The sequence below is a fragment of the Canis lupus genome, chromosome 27 (assembly GCF_003254725.2).
Source record: "Canis lupus dingo isolate Sandy chromosome 27, ASM325472v2, whole genome shotgun sequence".
NCBI classification, from domain to species: Eukaryota; Metazoa; Chordata; class Mammalia; order Carnivora; family Canidae; genus Canis; species Canis lupus.
In genome coordinates, this window is record NC_064269.1 from 367,555 (window position 1) to 388,057 (window position 20,503).

A 20,503-nucleotide genomic window follows, 5' to 3' on the forward strand; every position below is an offset into this window, starting at 1 on the left:
ATGACGTGCGTTGCGTCCCCCTCCGAGATCCCTGCTCCTCCGCACTGGGTCCCAGCGAGCCCGCCCTCGGGGACACCTGCCTGCAGCCCCGCCGCACCTGCCCCGCAGCACCTGCCCCGCAGCACCTGCCCCGCCGCACCTGCCCCGCAGCACCTGCCCCGCCGCACCTGCCCCGCCGCCGCCTCACACCTTTCCTCCCAGAGCCGCCTCTGGGGGCCGCCTGCCCCGGGTCACAGGGGGCTGGTGGGCTCAGGGCGGGGCGGGTCGCCCACAGGCCCCCCGGAGGCCGGTCACCCCGAGACCCGTCAGCCCGAGGCCCGTCACCCCGAGGCCTGGTCACCCCGAGGCTGGGTCACCCTGAGGCCGGGTCACCCCAAGGCCGCGTCACCCAGAGGCCCCCCAAGGCCATCACCCCGAGGCCGGGTCACCCAGAGGCCCCATCACCCCGTGGCCGGGTCACCCCGAGGCCGGCTGCGCACTGCCCCCCGCCCCCCCGCCTCCCATAACCCAGACACTGGGGCTTACTTTCTGCTGCGGCGTTTCCCGGCGCCTGTGACACAGAGTCAGAAATAAGAGCATTTTGCGGAATTTTCGGGCCGCTTGAGGAGTGTGTGATGTAAATTTGAGGGGGACATAAACGGGGACAAAATGTTCCGCTTTCAGATGAAACTCGTTTTCTGCAGATAAGATGGAAGCATTTTACGCCTCAACTTTATGAGATTGTTGTGCCCAAGATTGCAAATCTGAGAAACCACCGAGGAGCCGACACCGATGCAAACACACGAGGGTTGATTTACCAGCTCGAGCTTGCATCCAAGTGCACCTGACACAGCGGAGCAGGGACTTGGACCCCCAAGTGGGTTTCAGCTTAGTTTTAAGGGCTGGTCTCGGGGACCTCCAGGAGGGGGGAGCAATTCCTCAAGTTTCGTTTATGTTTTGATATGGGGCCTTTAAGGGCATTGAGCTCTGTTCTCATTCTAATAGGGGCTTCTGGCCACTGGCTTGGGCTCAGTTCTTATTCTAATATGGGGCTTTCTAGGACGTCAAGCTGCAAGCTGTTTTCTTCCTGTAACTGAAGTAATGTAAATCTCAGCTCTTATTCCCAGGGGCCTGGGATGGCTGGACTTGTGCTAACGCTGAACTTAAGGTGGAACAACCTTCATTTTCTCAGCCTCCACAAGATGTTTACAAAAAACATAGTAGCAGGAAACTGAAAAAGGCGCCAGTTGTGCGTAGGGAGCCTAAGGAAAGAGCAGGGTCAGGGTGCATGACCCGGTGCCCGGCTTCGTGACCTTCGTGACCTGCCTGGATGGCAGGGCCCTCGCGGCCCTGTAGGCGCGGCTTCCCCCGACCTGGCAGCGCTGGGGTGCAGGGGTGCAGGGGGGTTGCGGAGGGCGCAGGGGGCCCCCCTTCCCCAGGACACGCAGCGACCTGGCGGGGCCACCAGTGCCTGAGCCCATGCGGGGAGCGCGGGGCGCACAGCTGCCCAAGGCCCCGCCGACCTTGGCCCCAAACCAGCACCCGCGCAGGGTCCCACACTGTAGGGCACATTTTGCAGTTTCCTTTCAGAATTTAGGAGGTTCCAATGCAGATATTTGGGGTGCGGCATCCCGGAGGAGAGGATGGATAAAAGGAAACTGGGCAGAAAGAACAAAAGCCCAGAAGGGGCAGAGGAGAGGTGGATAGAAGGAAAACACAGTTAGATTTCAGAGCTGCCAAATACCTATAGATCCAGCGTCCCTGTCCCCACCCCCCAATTCTGAGGATGGGAAAAACATCACTGTATGAAAAGAAAAAGAAATCCCCTCACTCTTAGAGTTTTTGTAAAGCAAAGATAAATAAAAGAGGTTAGATCCTCATCTGAGCCCGATTTTCTGCAAAGCTGGCTGCATTAGATGCTAATCCTTCAGGCCTTAGGGGGTTGCCGCGCCGTCTATGACCTCTAATCCCCTCTTATAGGTCCCCTAGAGTAAGGGACGCTGCGCGGCGGCCTGCAAGGGACCCTGGCCACATCTGGTCCCAGGACCCTCTGCTCCACATTGAAATAGAAGGATGGATAAACAATTTGGACTTTGTCTTATTCTCCCTTTGAAGGGTGCAAACTTATTACCCAAAGTGCTGAGCCCCTGACTCAATTAGTCCGCTAATGTGATTATATGCTAATCTGGGTTTTATTTTGCATCTGATTTTCATGTTATTTGCTCGATTTTAACATAAGCAGAAGCCCTCCTGTCTATGGTTCCCAGTTCCCAATAGGGATTCTTACACCCGACACCATCCAGGTGTCCTTTAATTTCCAGTCAGATAAGTCCAATGGGAGAACCTGTGTAGGAATACCGGTCCAGCTCTCCTTTTTGACATTTTATGAATCCTCACAATATTCTTGGTTTAGTCCCTGACACGGATGTATTCCCTGAAAGAAGAAAAAAAAGTTATAGCCACTCAAAAAAATGTTTCTCCAAAGAAATCTGAATACATGGGAATGAATTATAAGTGACTTTTATATGTTTGATTTTGCATCTCTGTTGTTCATGATTTTTGAAAATAATAGCTGTACATACAGCAAATATTTATATGGCACTTTCTTATGCCATATAAAGTATGTTGCAAAAGATCTTTTAAGAAGAGAAAATTATTATGCATGTGTTTGTAATAAATTTATTTTTTTATTTTCGAGTAGCCAAATACCCGACGTGGGGCTCAGACTGACAACTCTCAGAACAGGAGACACATGCTCTATAGACTGAGCCAGCCAAGTGCACCTATTATCCCTGTTTTAAAGATAAGGAAACCGAGGCACAAGGAAATCCTGTATGCCCAAGATCATATTACTGGTGAGAGGTGGAGCTGGGATAAAGGATGCTCTTATTATTTGTTTAGTAAAACTTAAAAATAAAAAAATATAAAGAATGCTACCACGTTGCCTTGTAGACGGATGAATGCTGAGACAGTTTTAACTAAGTTTATACAGAATTTCAGGAAAGCCATATATCGCTGTGGGACTGCCCAGACCTATACTTTAGATTATAATGTCTTAAGTAAGAACAATTATAATTGGGTCAGGGGCAAGAAAAGAGCAAATGGCATTAAAAAAAAAAAAAAAGAAAAGAAAAGAAAAAAAACACTCCACTTTTATATCTCACTTAGTTTTGTGATTGGCTTGCTCGTTGTTCCCTTTGGAAAGGGGAGTTAGGCGAGTCCGGTCGGGGGGCCGGGGGCCATCCTTCTCCCGTGCACGCCTGTGCCCCTCGAAAGCCTCTGTCAGGGCCTAGGACTCGCTACTGAACATGGGCTCTGCGCAGGGCTGCAGAGGTCAGTACAAATAACAATAGTAGACCCGGCGGTTCAAGAGTTTATGGCATAGAGAAGATAAGGGGAAACTGTGCAAACGTCCCTAACCCAAGGCCAAACATGACAGATTTCCTTGGGAGCATCCAACGTGTAAAGGTGGCTCCGGACAGACAGACCACAGCCCCAGGGCGGAAGCCGGGCTCCAGACCCGGACGACTTTGGGCTCCACGGGGACAAGGAAGACCGAAGCCATGCAGGGGCCCCGACAGGACGTTTGTCCCCGAATGCAGAGGCCAGTACTCCCTTGGGGAGAGAAGGAAGGCGGGGAGAGGTGAGGATGCGGGAGTCCCCGACAGAGAAAAAAAGTCAGAAAGACTGCAGACGCCTGGGCTCTGCCCAGGAAATGAGGGTAAGAAAATCAAAGAAAAATATCTCTTCCCTATGGCCCAGTCCTGGGGAAAAAAAAAAAAAAAAGACAAAATCTAAAAAGTGAATACTTTTTTCCTTTAAAAGAAAAATCGTCGTTCTTACCACATTGTGCTCGGTAAGCTGTTGCCGGGCCCCACGGCCGACCTTGCTAGCACAGATGGGGCCTTTCAACCTAGCGGGAGTTTCTATTCTCCGGCTAGCACCAGACTCCAGCCAACAAAAAACTCCCCTCCGATTGTAATTGAATCCACACTTTTATAGTTCATTACCTCTGTGATAGATTAGATTAGATTAGGCTGAAGCTGTGGCCAGCCCAGACCTTGGCCCGGATGGAGCACAGAGCACAGAAAAGGCGGAGGGCTGAGGCAGGAAGCAGGCACCTGACGCACGACCTGCTTTGCCTCCCAGCCACTGACACCTTTCTCTCCCGTCCAATCCCCCCCAGGCTCGCTCACACCCCTGCCCAACACACACATATCGGCCCTGGAGGGATTAAAGGCTGAGACTCTTTGTAAAATCAGGGATTGAAAGAGATGCACAGAACCCAGAGATCATCTAGCCGTAGCGATTTTGTTTCATAAATGAGAATATTGAAGCACAGATTTAAAAAAAACAAAAAACTCCTCAAAGTCAAATAACAGAGAACCCAGGTAGGATGGTCATGGAAATGCACTACCGAGGTCTTCTGGAGGAGAGCCTGCTGCAGGGAACATAGCTGACCAGCAGCCCCAGCTTCCAGCCCTCGGGGTCCCCCATCGTCATGCAAGCCACATGGCCATAGTACTCCCAGTTAGTGAGGAAGCCCGGCACAGGTCCCTCAACGTGCAGGACTCCCCCAACAGATGATTTGGGCTTAGGGACTCCCCACCGACCTGGCTGCAACTTTCCTAGACTGTGCTTCAGTCTGCATTTCTTCCTGCAGGACCCTACTTCCCTCCCCTCTCCTTCCCTGGCCTGAGGAATTTCCCTTCTGGTTCACGTCCCCTCTCCTTTATCCTTCACAGCCACTTCTTTCTTCAAAATCCTTTTCTTGTTTAATCGTATCTTGGCATCTTCTTCTCAAAGATCCCAAACTAACGTACTTGGCCTCTTGCCTTACTCATCTTGGATGATACCCTCTTCCCCACACAAACATAAATATGTATTTACTCAGTACATAAATATGTACTTCTGTCTCAGTTGACATAAGAAGTCCCCTCTATATACTTGTTTGAAAATCATCTTTGTTTCTCTCTTTTTTTAAGATTTTATTTATTTATTCATGATAGACACAGAGAGAGAGAGAGAGAGAGAGAGAGAGAGAGAGACAGGCACAAGCAGAGGGAGAAGCAGGCTCCATGCAGGAAGCCTGACGTGGGACTCGATCCCCGGTCTCCAGGATAAGGCCCTGGACTGAAGGCGGCGCCAAACCACGGACCATCTTTGTTTCTTTTATATGTTGTTTCTTAGAGTAAAATTTTCTAGACTTGTGATGGTCTTTATCTTGTTCTCACTTCTCAGGGTAACCTCGAATAAGTCCTCCCTAGACACAGGTGGAAGGACGGCTATGAAAGACTTAGGTTATGCAAGAGTGTTGTTCAGAACTCTTCTTTGGCCCTTTTCTGGGGCCGTTTCAGTCTGCCCATTCCCTCCCTTTGAACTCCATGTTAACACATACTGTCTTCCAAAGAACACTGCTTTGATTGCAATTATTGGAGGGATTGTGACAGAATTTAAAGAAAGGATTATTCCCGTACAAATTCTGATTAAAGTGGGCTCCCTCAACCTCAGCTGAAAAGATTAACAACTGCCCAATCTCCTACAGCCAGCAAGTCTTCGTAAATAACTCCCCATCTCTTTCCTGTGAGTTTATCTGCCAAGGATTAAACGGAGAGGCTGCTCCCAAAAATCTATATTAAAATAACCACAAAATATAGTCTCTGGTTCCTGGCAGCTGTTGAGCTCAAAGTGAGGGACCTAGAAATCTCTCTCCAAAGCATATCTAGGGAGCCATCGGTATGGGGTGCAATGGGAGGAGAGTAAAAGGGAGTCGCCTAAGTTAGAAGGTGTCTGGAGGGATATGATTTATATTTAGTTACTGGATATAATCAGAAAGGTCAGGAAAGTTCCATCTTCACATTGTTTTAATGGAAAACATCCCAACAGAGTAGAAAGAATTGAAAAGTTGTGATCAGAAATTCCGAGTTCAAAGTCAAGGTTGGCCATTTGTGCCTCGTAGTGCCTAGTTTTCTCATCTGTAAAGGGAAATCATACGACCATATTACTCGCCTCACACTGAGAATAAGATATGATTCACGTTAAAGAAGCTGTGGTCTCTGTGTACAATGGAATATTCCTCAGCTGTTAGAAACGACAAACACCCACCATTTGTTTCGACGTGGATGGAACTGGAGGGTATGATGCTGAGTGAAGTAAGTCAATCGGAGAAAGACAAACATTTTATGGTCTCATTCATTTGGGGAATATAAAAAGTAGTGAAAGGGAATAAAGGGGAAAGGAGAAAAAATGAGTGGGAAATATCAGAAAGGGAGACAGAACATGAGAGACTCCTACCTCTGGGAAATGAACTAGGGGTGGTGGAAGGGGAGGTGGGCAGGGGGTGGGGGGGACTGGGTGATGGGCACTGAGGGGGACACTTGATGGGATGAGCACTGGGTGTTATTCTACATGTTGGCAAATTGAACACCAATAAAAAATAAATTTATAAAATAAAAAAAAATATGATTCATGTGTCAGGCTTTAAAGACTGTAATCTGCTTGCAGAGAAGACCATGGAGACTCATCAGTACCCATTTTTCTGCTCTCACCTGGAGTATAAGGTGAAACTGAGCACATGGCTTCTCAGCATCCTTCACGGCTGGGAATGGCTACATGATCAAGCTCAGTCATCGCTCCAGGGTGATTTACAGATCATTTTCTTTAAGAGAAACCCTATGCCCACCTTTTCGTCTCTTCGCCCATACCTGCCTCCCTCCCATCACTATCCTTCCTTCCGGCTGGAATGTGACTCTGATGGTGGCAGCAAGGGCAACCACCTTAGAGATGAATAAAAGTTGCATGTTTAGGAAAGAAGAAGAAGAAGAAGAAGAAGAAGAAGAAGAAGAAGAAGAAGAAGAAGAAGAAGAAGAAGAAGGAGGAGGAGGAGGAGGAGGAGGAGGAGGAGGAAGAGGAGGAAGAGGAGGAAGAGAAGGAGAAGGAGGAGGAGGAGGAGGAAGAGAAGGAGAAGAAGAAGGAGGAGAAGAAGGAGGAGAAGAAGAAAGAGAAGAGGAAGAAGAAGAAGAAGAAGAAGAAGAAGAAGAAGAAGAAGAAGGAAGAAGAAGAAGAAGAAGAAGAAGAAGAAGAAGAAGAAGAAGAAGAAGAAGAAGAAGAAGAAGGAGGAGGAGGAGGGGGAGGAGGATCCTGAGTCCCTGATAACTGTGTAGTTACCCTACTACTCCTGGTCACCCTTTCTGGACTTTTTTTTATAAGTGAGAAATAACCTTTTATCTTCCTTAAGCCACAACTATCTAGGAGTCATTTGCTATAGCAACTAAGCTGTTATCCTAACTACTAGACCACTCTATAAATATGAATCACTGCTCTTACTAACGTTATTCCACCGCTGCATATGGGCAGGGGTATCCCAAGGCCCTTCGGCCTACACGGTCCCCAAGTAGGCTTCCACATTCAACTGCTTCCATAAACCAGATGAATGTATTCATTTTATTCCCAGTTGAATCCAAGGAAAAAAATTAGTAGTATTATTTTGAAGTGACTCTGCATCCTCGGTAGCCTTGCGTCAGACGGGGACCGCCACCTTCCTTTGCCTCACCCTTCACCCTGAGGTCACCAGGACTTCTTCTTTCACAAGTAGTTGAGCTCTGCAATTCACAAAAATCCCGCCCTTTCTTCTCTCATTTCACTATATGACTCTTCCCTCCTCCTTGGTCCCTCCATTCACAAGTCTTCCAAACTTCTATCCATTTTATTCTCCTCAAACGTGTTTTTTAGTCTGCTAAATGAATAGCTTCAGTCTGAAGCCCTAGGAAAAAAAAAAAATATATATATTTTAGTTTAGTCTCACTGCAGTTCTTATGCGTTTTCCAGGGTAGCCATGCCTACTAAATATGAATCTGCTGATATAGCCCTAAAATCTGCATTATAGGGGATCCCTGAGTGGCTCAGCAGTTTGGCGCCTGCCTTTGGCCCAGGGCATGATCCTGGGGTCCCAGGATCGAGTCCCGTGTCGGGCTCCCGGCATGGAGCCTGCTTCTCCCTCTGCCTGTGTCTCTGCCTCTCTCTCTCTCTCTGTGTCTCTCTCTCATAAATAAATAAACAAATCTTTAAAAAAAAATCTGCATCTTAGCAAGCTCTCCCATCCTTCCCCTTACCCCCAACACAAGCACAAATCAAAGAATTCTGGTGCTTGCTACACTCGAAGCACCACCAAACTCTCCAAAAGCCATCCATAGGCATTTCCCATTTTCTACTTTCTAAAATTAAAAAAAGTTACTGAACAATCTTAGGATAAATTCTCACAGTATTAGAACAGGGAAGAGAGGATTTCAGAAAAGATGAGCATGGTTTCATTCATCAACAAATTTCAAGTTTTTTGAGTTCATCGAATCATAGCTACAAACCCTTGCATAAAGAACGCTCATCCTCGCATCTAACTTTAGTGACTGCCTTGGAAGGTTTAAGATGTTGCCCTTTGCTGTTGCCCGAGGAACTGCCTGAGAACAACAGGTTACCCTGTGAGACTTCAAGGAGTCAAGAGTTGCTTTCAGGCCAAAGGATGCAATGCGGAGACTAGCGGTGCCTTCTGGACCTGTGCTCAGAGGCAGATGCTATTTCCTCTGGAAGTATAGCACGTTTGCTGGCAAAGGAAATCTCCCTCCAGGGCAGGCAAGGGAGGACAATAGAGCCACGTCACCACCCACCATCTGTCGTGAAAACAGACACCAGCTGACAGAGAGGGAAGCTCAAAATCCTGCTCCCGCCCCCACAACAACGTCAGCAACCTCCCTGCCTGACCTCCTGAGAGGGGGCCCCCTGGGAGGGACAAGGTGGGGATTAGCCTCAGGGGCCCATAGTGATCGAGTTCGGGGTCACCCTGCCCAGATTGCTGCAGTCCTCCCATCAGGGCCTCCAAATCATCGAATCTTCACTCTGATCTGTGACATGAAGGGACAAACCGAGGCAGGTAAGCAGGGATCAGTGTACGAAGAGCCCAGAAACACAATCCCACTTCTGCGTGGCCAGTCCGCCCTGCCTCTGGGTGTCCAAGGCCCCGGAGGACGCAGAGACACGGGAAAGGCAACCTTGGAGAGCTGGCGACAGCAACACCGGGCTCACAGTGGCAATCGGGGAAGAGAGGGGGGAAATAGGAACAGAGCTCCCAGAGGGAAGGCGCTCCGGAGGGGAAGCACTTGGTTTCCCAGTGAACGTGTTCTGCATTCTTGCGGAGGGCATAGCGCCAGGCACCCAGGTTCTGCCCCTGACGTGGACGCGGCCAAGGGCAAGTTCCTTCCTTGTTAAAGAACTTGGTCTCCTCCTATAAATTTATGAGGCCGGACGAGGAGATTTCGAGGTGTCTTCCCTGACTCATGAGTGACCCAGGCCAAGGTGCAGGGAGATGCCACCGGGAGGCAGAAGATGCACTGCACGGGGCTGAGATGGAGCCACAGGGTTCCCGAAGCTCAAGGAAATAGAGCAAGTCTCCCGGTGTAACAGGGTCACGCCTTAATTTACAGAGCAGGTGCTGATCTGGTGCCAGTCGATGCTCTACTAGATCTGTGAAGGAGCCCAAACCATGCAGGTCAGGCCGCCTGCACTGACGGAGGCCTGGGCACGGTACGCACTCGGCCAGACCCACAAATGATCACAAAAAGGAACTTCGTCTAAAAGCGAGCAGATGACCCTCAAAACAGGGTGAGTCCCGCTAAGCCACAGGTTATCTGAGACCTGAGACCCTGCCTGGGAGGGTCTTAATATTCCCTTCAGCTGAACCTAAACTTAGACAAGCTTCTTCTTGGCTGTAGGTCCCCATCTGCCTTTACTTAGGGCATTTTCTTTAGAAACCTTGACGGGGTGAGCACTAGGTGTTATTCTATATGTTGGCAAATTGAACACCAATAAAAAAATAAATTTATAATAAAAAAAAGAAAACTTATCATTGTAAATTCTTTCTCTGCCCTTTGAGAGATAAATATGTTGGAAGGCCCCGTTTTACAATTTGCAGTCATCTTTCTCATGGATGTGGGCGCCATCTCTTTGAAATGCTGTCATCAAGGAAGAAAACATTTCTATTTCCCAGTCTCTGTAGGAAGGTAGGAGCCTAACTTCAATGGGAAACTAGCTTGCCCCAAGTGGTAAAACTACCTATTTTCTTATTTTTACTATGGATAAAGCTAATGAGCAAACAGGTGGTTTGTGACTTCTCCCCCAATGCCTGCCCATACTTTTCCACTACATCACCCAGTGTTTAAAAATCCTCCCACCCTTAGTCTTAGCAGAGTTCGGGTGGCCTCCTGGCCTGTCTCCTCCACCGCAATAGCCTTAAGTAAAATCTTCCCTATCTAGTTAACTTGACCCAATGCAGTTTTTGCTTCGACAACCTCCTCAGTACAGTCGCTGCAACTCATTTTGTTTCCCGTACTTTGGGTTTATAATCTGTTGTGCAAACCAAACTTACGATTGATTGAAGTTTTTCATTTACTAAATAAATATTTATTGAATATGTACTATCCATCAGGCTTTGACCTAAGTCCTGGCTTGGCTATTTTCCATTAAAATATACTGTTCCATAACTTATGGTGGGCATAATCTACGACAGATTTTTAGAAGTTACACCAAGAGTTTCTCTATTTGGCTTACATGGGCACGGCCTAAGAGCCCACTTAACCAATCATTTACTGAACTCAGGAACTACATATTTACTTCACTGCACCAGACTTTGTGCTACACCTGGGAGAGATACAGAGAGCTCAAAAATAATAATAAATCATATCTCTGCCCTCACTTTAATCCAAGGAGAGAGACTAAATGCTAAATGGGTCACAACAACCTCTTCATTAAAATCTAGCAGAGTGGGGACAGCCCGGGGGGCTCAGCAGTTTAGCACCGCCTTCAGCCCAGAGCGTGACCCTGGAGACCCAGGATCCAGTCCCACGTCGGGCTCTCTGTATGATGCCTGCCTCTCCCTCTGCCTCTCTCTCTCTCTCTCTGTCTCTATGAATAAATAAATAAGATCTTTAATTGAAAAAAAAATTCTACAGAATAAAGGCAGCCTGGGTGGCACAGTGGTTTTGCGCCGCCTTCAGCCCAGGTTGTGATCCTGGAGACCCGGGATCGAGTCCCACATCGGGTTCCCTGCATGGAGCCTGCTTCTCCCTCTGCCTGTGTCTCTGCCTCTCTTTCTCTCTCTGTGTGTGTCTCATGAATAAATAAATAAAAATCTTTAAAAAAAAAAAAGATCTAGCAGAGTGAATTTCATTACACAAGCGGAGGGCCCTGTGTACACAAGTTCTTTCAGTCTCTGCTCACTAAGGGGTCAGTGAGTACAGAGTATACACACAGACAAAATTAAAATATTAAATGCAGTCTTGGATAGACATCAAGCTGTTTGCCTCACAGAAAGCTCAGGTGCTAGACTAAGATCTGGAAATACACTGAAGGAGTCCTGAATATAAAATGGGCACAGTGCACAGGAGTAAGGGATGTGCCGTCCTTAATCAATGACTCTGTAACTATGACCCTTCCATAAAACCTGTGGAAGCTGGAGTCCTCCAGACTATTATCATGTCCATGCTGCTACCTCCCAGTTGAAGCTGATGCTGGAGCCTAAAGGCAATATGAGAATGCAGCATTCTGTTCCATTTTCCCTAATCTAGTGCTTTGTAAGATCCAACTTGCCCTCTTCATTGGGTTTCCAAGTGACTGAGAAGAATTTAATTTTAGGATAATGTGGGGGGAGAGTTTTACAGCTCGTTGGATATCTATGTACACAAAGGTTGTGTTCTTCTGTTAAACTTCAAATAAACACAAAAGGAGACACAAAATGAGAATATTTCCAAATGTAAATGTTTCAAATACTAAATCATAAGAACAGAAAAATGAACAAAACAAAGAAATAAACGGGAATCAGGAGGGTCTTAAAGAAACACTATTGTGTAATCCATAGTGAAAACACAAGGTTCCCCAAATTATCCCCAAAACTTGTATCGATGACATAGGTTTCTGTCTTCTACATATGAGGGGTAGAAAAAGCATGAGATTTGGTAACTTGATACCTAAAACCCCAGAGGAAGTATCCATTAGCAGGAAAAATTGGCTAAGAATCTAGAAAGACCTATAAGATTAGGTGGAGGTAAAGGTAAGACCGTGGCACACAAGACTGATTATTTAGGGACCAGTAAGTAGGAATATGAGTATGACCACGGAGTAGACTTCAAAAGATTATTCATTTTACAACAGAAAGAACAAGCATGAGGTATACACACATGCATACATTAGCTAAGTTCCAAATTGAGTCAAAATAAAGGATTTTGTAATGACTTTCTAAGATACCAGTAGAATCAGGAGAAATTCTCCTTTACTTTGCTCATCACTACTGTGGGTCGTAGCGGTGTTAGGTCACCAACAATCTGTCCCATGCGTTAGTCTAGTTAAGCATCATGATAGCCGTTTAAGGGAGGTACTATGACCATACCTTTTTTACAGATGAGAAAAACTGAGTCCTAGAAATGTTAAATAAAATGCTTAAGAAGGAAAAAAAATATAGTAAAGGACAGACTTGGGATTCAGACCCTGGAATCCTAATGCTGGATCCAATGACAGTGCTCCAAAGTTGATCTTACAGAAATGACCACCGACTCCCAGCTAATTTTCTGATTTTACAGAATGGATGCAGTAAATTGAGAGGAAACACTCACAAGTGCTAGTGTAGGACTGCCTCCTTTAACATACGTAGCTTCACAGTTACAGCAATCACGCCTGATATCAGCGCCTTTTATGACCTGTCGGAGTTATGTCTTCTGTGGTACTACTTGTTGGAGGACTTAGCTTACCTGCTTCCTCATTTTACCCTAGTTTTTGCCCTGAAATGCACACGTGTACACACACACACACAAAAAGGGAAGTAAATTTTCCAGAAAAGAAGCACATTGAAATTACCAAATTAAAATATCCTGTTCAAAGTATGAGAACAAAAAAAAAAAAAGAACAAAAACAAAACAAAACAAAAAAACAAAGTATGAGAACAAAGACACAGGTAATTATGAGAGGAGACACCTAGCTTACAGGCTACCACTTGTGACTGGTGCATCCTTCCTGCTGCCGTTGGCCTTCACCTGGCCACAGGTGCTCAGGTTCAGCAGCACCTGCATGGGTTGAGCCCTGGAACCTTCAGTCTATGCCCAGCACCCCCTCTTGTAAGATCTATAACCTTTAACAAACAACCTATACTTTCTGTGTCTGTTCCCTCACTCCTAAAAGTCCTCTGATCCTAAACAGTATGTTCCTGTATGGAAAACCCACGATTATGGGAGACAGGGTATGATTAACTGAGAGAAATTACTGTCATATCAGAACCATGAGGAAGCGGTTTACCCACAACTTCGATGGTGACTCTGGCGACATGGTTGGGCCCCTACTCAGTGGCCATTCCCATTCCCCTTGTTTCCAATCATGTGAGGCTGCCTCAGGGGACACTGTAGGAATACAAGGAACAAATCTCTCTTCCAGCCAGAAACATAAAAGGAATTCTGTTAGGTGGATTCCCGGAATTTTTTTTTCTAATTAAAAGAAGAAAGGAAAATAAATAAGAACACTGTTCCCCACCCATACCCCCTTTCTTTCTGAAAGCTCTTGGGGGGGAATCGTGGAGGACATAGGGCTTAGACCTGTGCCGGCCATCTCATGATCATCCTAGCAACAAAGATTTGATGAAGACCTACCATGTGTAAGACATTTGGATTATCAGGGATTAGAGAAGAACTAGGCCAGAGGGAGGATTATGGTTCATTAGTATCATGAAACCGATCATGATTTGTGTATCCCTAAAGCTTACGGCATTAGGTAGGGAAAGCGCAGAACCCCTGTGGTGCCCGCTGAAACCAATGTAACACTGCATGTTAGCTGCACTGGAATAAAAAATAATAAATAAAAATAAAGAGCAAATTTTGATGTATGCTTCAAGGGGGAAAATCACACTTGCAGAATCAGGATTTTTAGGATCTTTCTGAAGAATAGAATCTATCCTTGTCAAAGCAGTTAGGGAAGGAGAATTTCTGTTGGCTTTCAGAAGGCAGATGCAACCTATAGTCCCTTTCGTTTAAAAATTAGTTTTTTCATTCTTACCTAAATATTTCCCATGAGATTCTCATTTATTTCCTCCCCTCCTACAAAAAAAGCATATAGGAAGTAGTTTATGTCATGTATAATAAACTTTATAAAAGCTCTTCAAAACAAATCAGTAGCAAATTTTTCCGGAAAGGAGTGTGGTGAATGGGCTGTTCCTAGAGATCACCGTGTTCCTCCCTTTGCCCGGGGCCACGCGGGCCCACACCGCCCGCCTTTCCCACTGCCATTTCCTTAGCTAGAACCGCTCAATTCGCGATCTAGGAGTCAGAGCCCAGTCAGCTGAATTTCAATTCGGCCTACTATATAAAAACTTTTTAGGATTGGATTATACAGTATAGATTTTAGAAGTCATTCATATTAGACCACGATTTATAAAATTTAGGGTTTTTTGTTTTGCATTTAAAGATTTTATTTATTTATTCATGAGAGACAGACAGACAGAGGCAGAGACACAGGCAGAGGGAGAAGCAAGCTCCCTGCAGGGAGCCCGATGTGGGACTCGATCTGGGGACTCCAGAACCACACCCTAAATTTTAGGGGCACCTGGGTGGCTCAGTGGGTAAGCATCTGCCTTTGGCCCAGGGCATGATCCTGGGGTTCTGGATGCCCCTAAAATTTAGTTTTTTTAATGTCTCTCATCAAGATTGAAAATCACCCTAAGGTGATGTTGGTAATTGGTAACGGAAGGAGCTTCTGGGTATTTCTTCTGTCTCAGGACTGCACAGAGCATGGAAAGGACGAGATCCTTTAAGTTGGAAATCATTCCCAGGAACAGGGTATGGAGTACCACGATGCCAGGGTAGAGACTGGGAGCCCAAGCTTTAGCTTTAGCTGTGTTTATTGAAATCATTCAGAGCTAACAGGGAATCGAAAGAAAACTGTAGCAGAATAAAAAAAAAAAAAAAAAGAAGAAGAAGAAGAAGAAGAAGAAGGAGATAGATTTCCCATTTGCCCACAACTGCCGACCTAAACTAACTAGTCCTTTCTCCCTATAAGGTCTTAACTGAGGGAAGAGAATGGGGAGAAAGTGAGCAGGGAAAGCATTTTCTAGACCCACATAACATGTTAATCTAGACACATTATCATTTCTCATTTTCATAAAAGTTGTAGAAGAAAGATTGTTGTTGTCCTTGTTCTATAATTAAGAAGCCAAAACCCAGGGGATCCCTGGGTGGCTCAGTGGTTTAGCGCTGCCTTCAGCCCAGGGTGTGACCCTGGAGACCCAGGATCGAGTCCCACGTAGGGCTCCCTGCATGGAGCCGGCTTCTCCCTCTGCCTGGGTCTCTGCCTCTCTTTCTCTCTGTGTGTCTCTCATGAATAAATAAATAAAATCTTAAAAAAAAAAAAAAAGAAGCTAAAACCCAGAGATATTAAGTCAACTTTCCCGAGATCACATAGCGGCAAAGTTAGAAAGTAAAATCCAAAGGCACAGAGCAGGATCTTTGTTATGAATCATGTTCCGCTGGGAGAAGGACGCTCCAAACCCTGCTCCTCATTCCACCAACTCCCATGAGTTGAAGGAGGACAGCTCATGGCCAAGTACATAACTGAGCCATTACAAGCTGCAAAATCTTTTCTTCTGAAGCTACAGTAAGGTCGTTACTAGGTATATGGCACAGAATCGGGCCTGCCCCTTAGTCCTGGTAGACCTTAAAGGAGTGTACTTTGAAAACATCTTGTGTTTGGGGAGGAGGTGAGACAAAAGTAAATAAACGAATGATAATCTGAACAGGAAAATGCAGTTCAAAATGGAAAACATGGATCCTCTCCCTTATGATGATGATTCATCTTCTTCTTAAAGAAGAACATGAAATAATCCCTTCTACCTTCATTTTCTGTAAGTCCTAGAGAAAGGAGGCCTATTAAAGAGGAGTAAAAAACCGACACTTGAGTGATTTTTTTGATCAGCTCATTCACTCGACTGTGCCATTCAGGGAAGAAGAGTTGGACGTGCCCGAGACAAGTCAGGTGCCGGCAACTACTCAGAGACGGTAGTTAGTGGTCCCAAGTGTGTATCTTCAGAGTTGTTACAAGGATAACAGGAAGAGAGGATGCTTGCATCAAATAAGTGAGAGAATGTACTGCATCAGTCAAAAATACATCTGAATGGAACTAATAGTTCACCTACAATCTATCGTTTACTCAACAGATATTCACTCAACACCTAGTAGATGCTGAAAACTATGAAGATGTCTCGTAGCACCAAACACTGTTACTAGTTTTTGCTACACACTAATTAACGCGGATAATTAGAAGCGATCTCTTGGATGCTAGAGGTCAAACTATAATAATTTTATAATTATTTCAATAATAATAATAATTTTTTAATATTATCAATACGAGCAAGTAGGTTATTAGAAGCAAACAGGCAGCTGGAAACTGCATTACAACCTTTTCTTCGAACCTCAGGTGTTTACGCCAATATAACTAGCTGCCCGTCCCTGGAATAAGGATCATCCCTGACTGCCTAGAAGAGCAGTTTTATTCCATCCCTCCCCCTGACTTCATCCATCTGAAGGATGAAGTTATGAAGGTATGAAGGATCATACCTCCAGGTAGTGATCCCTCCGCTGGAGCAGGGCCTTCAGATGAAGATGTCGCAGGTCTATCAGCTAGAAGTTATTCCTCCGCTCTGATTTCAACAGTCTTCCCTATCGTGGCAGGACACCCCCCTTATGTTGTCCCCGTGAAGGCACTGCATAGAGCCAGCCTTCTGTAGTAAACTTTCAGTGATGGGAAGCCTAGCGTAGGACTCCTTGTCCTGAGCAGACAATCTTCTGAGTTTTCCTAATCTTTACTATTCACTACTCCCTTTTTAATTTTTAAAAAATATTTTATTTATTGGGGCAGCTGGGTGGCTCAGCGGTTGAGTGCCGCCTTCCACCCAGGGCCTGATCCCAGGTCCACGTATTGAGTCCCACATCGGGGTCCCTGCATGGAGCCTGCTTCTCCCTCTGCCTGTCTCTCTCTCTCTCTCTCTGTCTCTCATGAATAAATAAAAATCTTTAAACATATTTTTATGTATTTATTTATTTATCTGAAAGAGAGAGCTAGCAGGAAAGAACATGAGTGGGCAGGGAGGGGCAGAGGGAAAGAGACAAGCAGACTCCGCTGAGCCCAGGACACTGAGATCATGACCTGAGCCAAAGGCAGATGCTTAACTGACGGAGCCACCCATGGGCCCCTCCTTTTAATTTTTTAAAATAAACTTTTAATTTCAGAAAACTTTAAATCTGCAGAAAAATTGTGAAGATAGTGTAAAACGTTTCCACATATCCCACACCCAGTTTCCCCTTTTATTAACATCTTATAATTTGTAAGATTATATGTTACATTCCTCACAATTAATCAACCAATATCAACATGCTGTTATTAACTAAAGTCCGTACCTTATTTGGATGTCCTCAGTTCTTGCATGTTGTCCTTTCCTGTTGTGAGATCCCATCTAGAGTCCACATTATATTTCGTCATCATACCTCCCTAATCTTCTATTGGTTGTGACGGTTTCTTGGGAAACTGCATCTCATTCTCCATCACTTTGACTGTTCTGCACAGTCTTGGCCAGGTATTTTGCAGAATATCCCTCACTTGGGATTTGCCTGTGTTTATCTCAGGATTTTTTTTTTTTTTTTTTTAGGAAGATCCCAATGATTAAGTGCCATTTTCACCACATCACATCAAGGGAGGTTGATAAATGACTTTTTTTTTCACCCTTTCCACAAGTTACTCCTTAAAGCAAGTCACTATGCACAGTCCACACTTGGGGAGGGTATGTGCCACCTCCTTGAGAGCAATGTAGCCACATAAATTATTTGGAATTATTCTTTTTATTTATTTTATTATTTATTTGTTTATTTATTATTATTATTTATTTTTATTTATTTGGAATTATTCTACATAGAATACTTGTCCATCTGTATGTATGCATATGTTCTTTTTTTTGAGTTTTTATTTAAATTCCAGGTAGTGAACATACAGTGTAACATTAGTTTCAGGTGTACATTACAGTGACTCAACACCTCCATACAACACCCGGTGCTCATCACAGGTGCCCCCTTGGCCCCCATCACCTGTTCCCCCATCCCCTACCCACCTCCCCTCTGGGGACCGGCAGTCTATTCTCTCAAGTAAAGAGTCTGTTTCTTGGTTTGTCTCTCTCTCTTTCTTTGTCCCTTTGATATATATTCAATCATTTGTTTATGTCAGTATGGAATCATGGATTTATTCTTCAAAACCACTGTTTTGTTAAGAGTACCCTCAGCAAAATAGGGTAGAGGTGGACAGAAGAAGGCAAAGGCCAGTAGAAGGGACGGCACGTCAGCCAAAGCTGCTCGCTTGCACACCAACCTTTAACAAAAATGTACCTGTTTGTTTTCTCCTCTATTTTCTGTTAACAACAACAACCAAAGCTACAGTAAAAATTTAAATATCACTTGGAAGGCAGCTATACTCACCACTATACCACCAAGGCATTTGACGGGATGAGCACTGGGTGTTATTCTATATGTTGACAAATTGAACTCCAATAATAAATAAATAAATAAATAAATAAATAAATAAATAAATAAATAATAAAATCACTTGGTTAGGATTTCTTTTCAGTGGATGTCATCTAATGAAAGGCCTTTACTTTCTAAACAAATCAGGAAATGACTTGCCCAAAGCCAGTTAGGTAGTGAAGCTGGAATTTGTTGGTCTTCAAGGCAAGATATCAACCTGCTGTTCGTTTCATTGTTTCATTGGAAAGGTAAATTCCAACCTAGATTATATTGGTGGAGTCCTACAGGTGCATGCTACACATTAGTTCTAATATCACCTTGAATTTCTCTAGAAATATGCAGTTATTATTGGACTGATCTTTGGCATGCAGGAAGAGAAATTCATGTTTACCCTTCTCTATTTTCCAGATAGGGACATTGAGGCACAGGAAAATGATCTGCAAACAGTTGATATCAGCAGTTTTTGATAACAGAATTTCTAAAAGTTGGAAAGCCATTCAAAGTAATTACAGATATACAGGCCTGACTCATTTTAAGAAAATCCCAAAGCATAATCATTCTTTTTAAAAAGGAAAATAAGGAGAATTTGCTCTTGAAGAATCTGCCTTCAAAAATTTTTCTAATACAATGGTTATTCAAGTGATAAATTAACTATTTATTTAAAATGTAACTTGATTTATTTTTTATTTTTTTTAAAGGGGAAAGGAGAAAAAATGAGTGGGAAATATCAGAAAGGGAGACAGAACATGAGAGACTCCTAACTCTGGGAAACGAACTAGGGGTGGTGGAAGGGGAGGTGGACGGAGGGTGGGCGTGACTGGGTGGCGGGCACTGAGGGGGGCACTTGACGGGATGAGCACTGGGTGTTATTCTATATGTTGGCAAATTGAACATCAATAAAAAATAAATTTATAAAAAAATAAAATAAAATGTAACTTGATTTAAAACACACACACAATACATTGGTGCAAGAATGGGAAGCATCCAAGGTGAGGGCTGTACCTGCAGGCTGCAGGCAGAGACGAGGCATTGGCTGGGGGGGCAGGGAACAGGAATGTATTTCCTCCTGCCCAGAATCACTAGCTTCCAGCTATTATCTATCTCCACAAAAATCTATCCTTTTGTCCCAGGGACTTACAAGTTGTCTATTTCTCAGCTGTGGGTACAATTAAAATTTGAGTGTGGAATCTGGACAGTTGACTGTGTAAGGCCTGACTGAGGCAACAGTCTTTCCTAGAGAAAAATTATCGAGGAATCACCTAATTAGTTGATCAGTTGTCTCCTTCAGCCAACATGAATATGCAGGTGGGGTGAAGACCCTACAGTCCTCTTGTGGGAACCGGAAAAGAGCTCCAAGTGGCCATGCTTAATGTCTTATCTTCTTGATTTCCAGAGAAAAAAGTAAGAGGTTCACTGTGCCTCCTTCTCCCCCATTTTTCACACCCCGAAGGATTGCCCAGGACCCTGCAGTGACAAACGAGAGTGAGGAAAAGATGGCTAAGTCTCCGGCCAAGACTGGAAGTTTAGGGCTGGATCCTGACTAGCAACCTGAATAACATACATCAGTACTTTGAGGAGGCTCAGAGTTAATAGCTTGTAACCCAGACCTACTTCAGGAATTGAACCGATTCTGGTATCAACTTTGCCAAGTAAATGGATGAGTGGACTTCATAATGCAGGATTAAGGGGTGAGATGAAGGCGGGACAAAATGAAGGGCATAAACTTTCCATTTAATGGAAAAGTTCTTTTTCAAAGGATGAAGAGGATCACTTACTACTTGGCATTAGTACTGGCATCATTGGAGGTGAGGATAAAACACGGTTATGAAGCATTGGCATGAAGAAGTGAGGAATAAAATAAACTGATGTGTCTACTTACCCCAACCCATATAAATCTCTGCTTCACCCAACCCCATATAAATAAGGGTTCCCTTGTCCTGGCT

The 20,503-nt window shown here is 44.8% G+C and overlaps 1 protein-coding gene across 1 annotated transcript; it reads left to right on the forward strand.

The window, feature by feature from the left end:
* LOC112667266 (proline-rich proteoglycan 2-like) lies at window positions 1-573 on the forward strand. The gene has a single exon (XM_025458868.1). It carries the CDS (start codon window positions 1-3, stop codon window positions 571-573), a length of 573 nt encoding a protein of 190 aa, XP_025314653.1.
* The last annotated feature ends 19,930 nt before the right edge of the window (window positions 574-20,503 follow it).

Coding starts and splice junctions, on each gene's coding strand:
- LOC112667266 (XM_025458868.1), top strand. CDS start 1: ATGACGTGCGTTGCGTCCCCCTCCGAGATCCCTGCTCCTCCGCACTGG.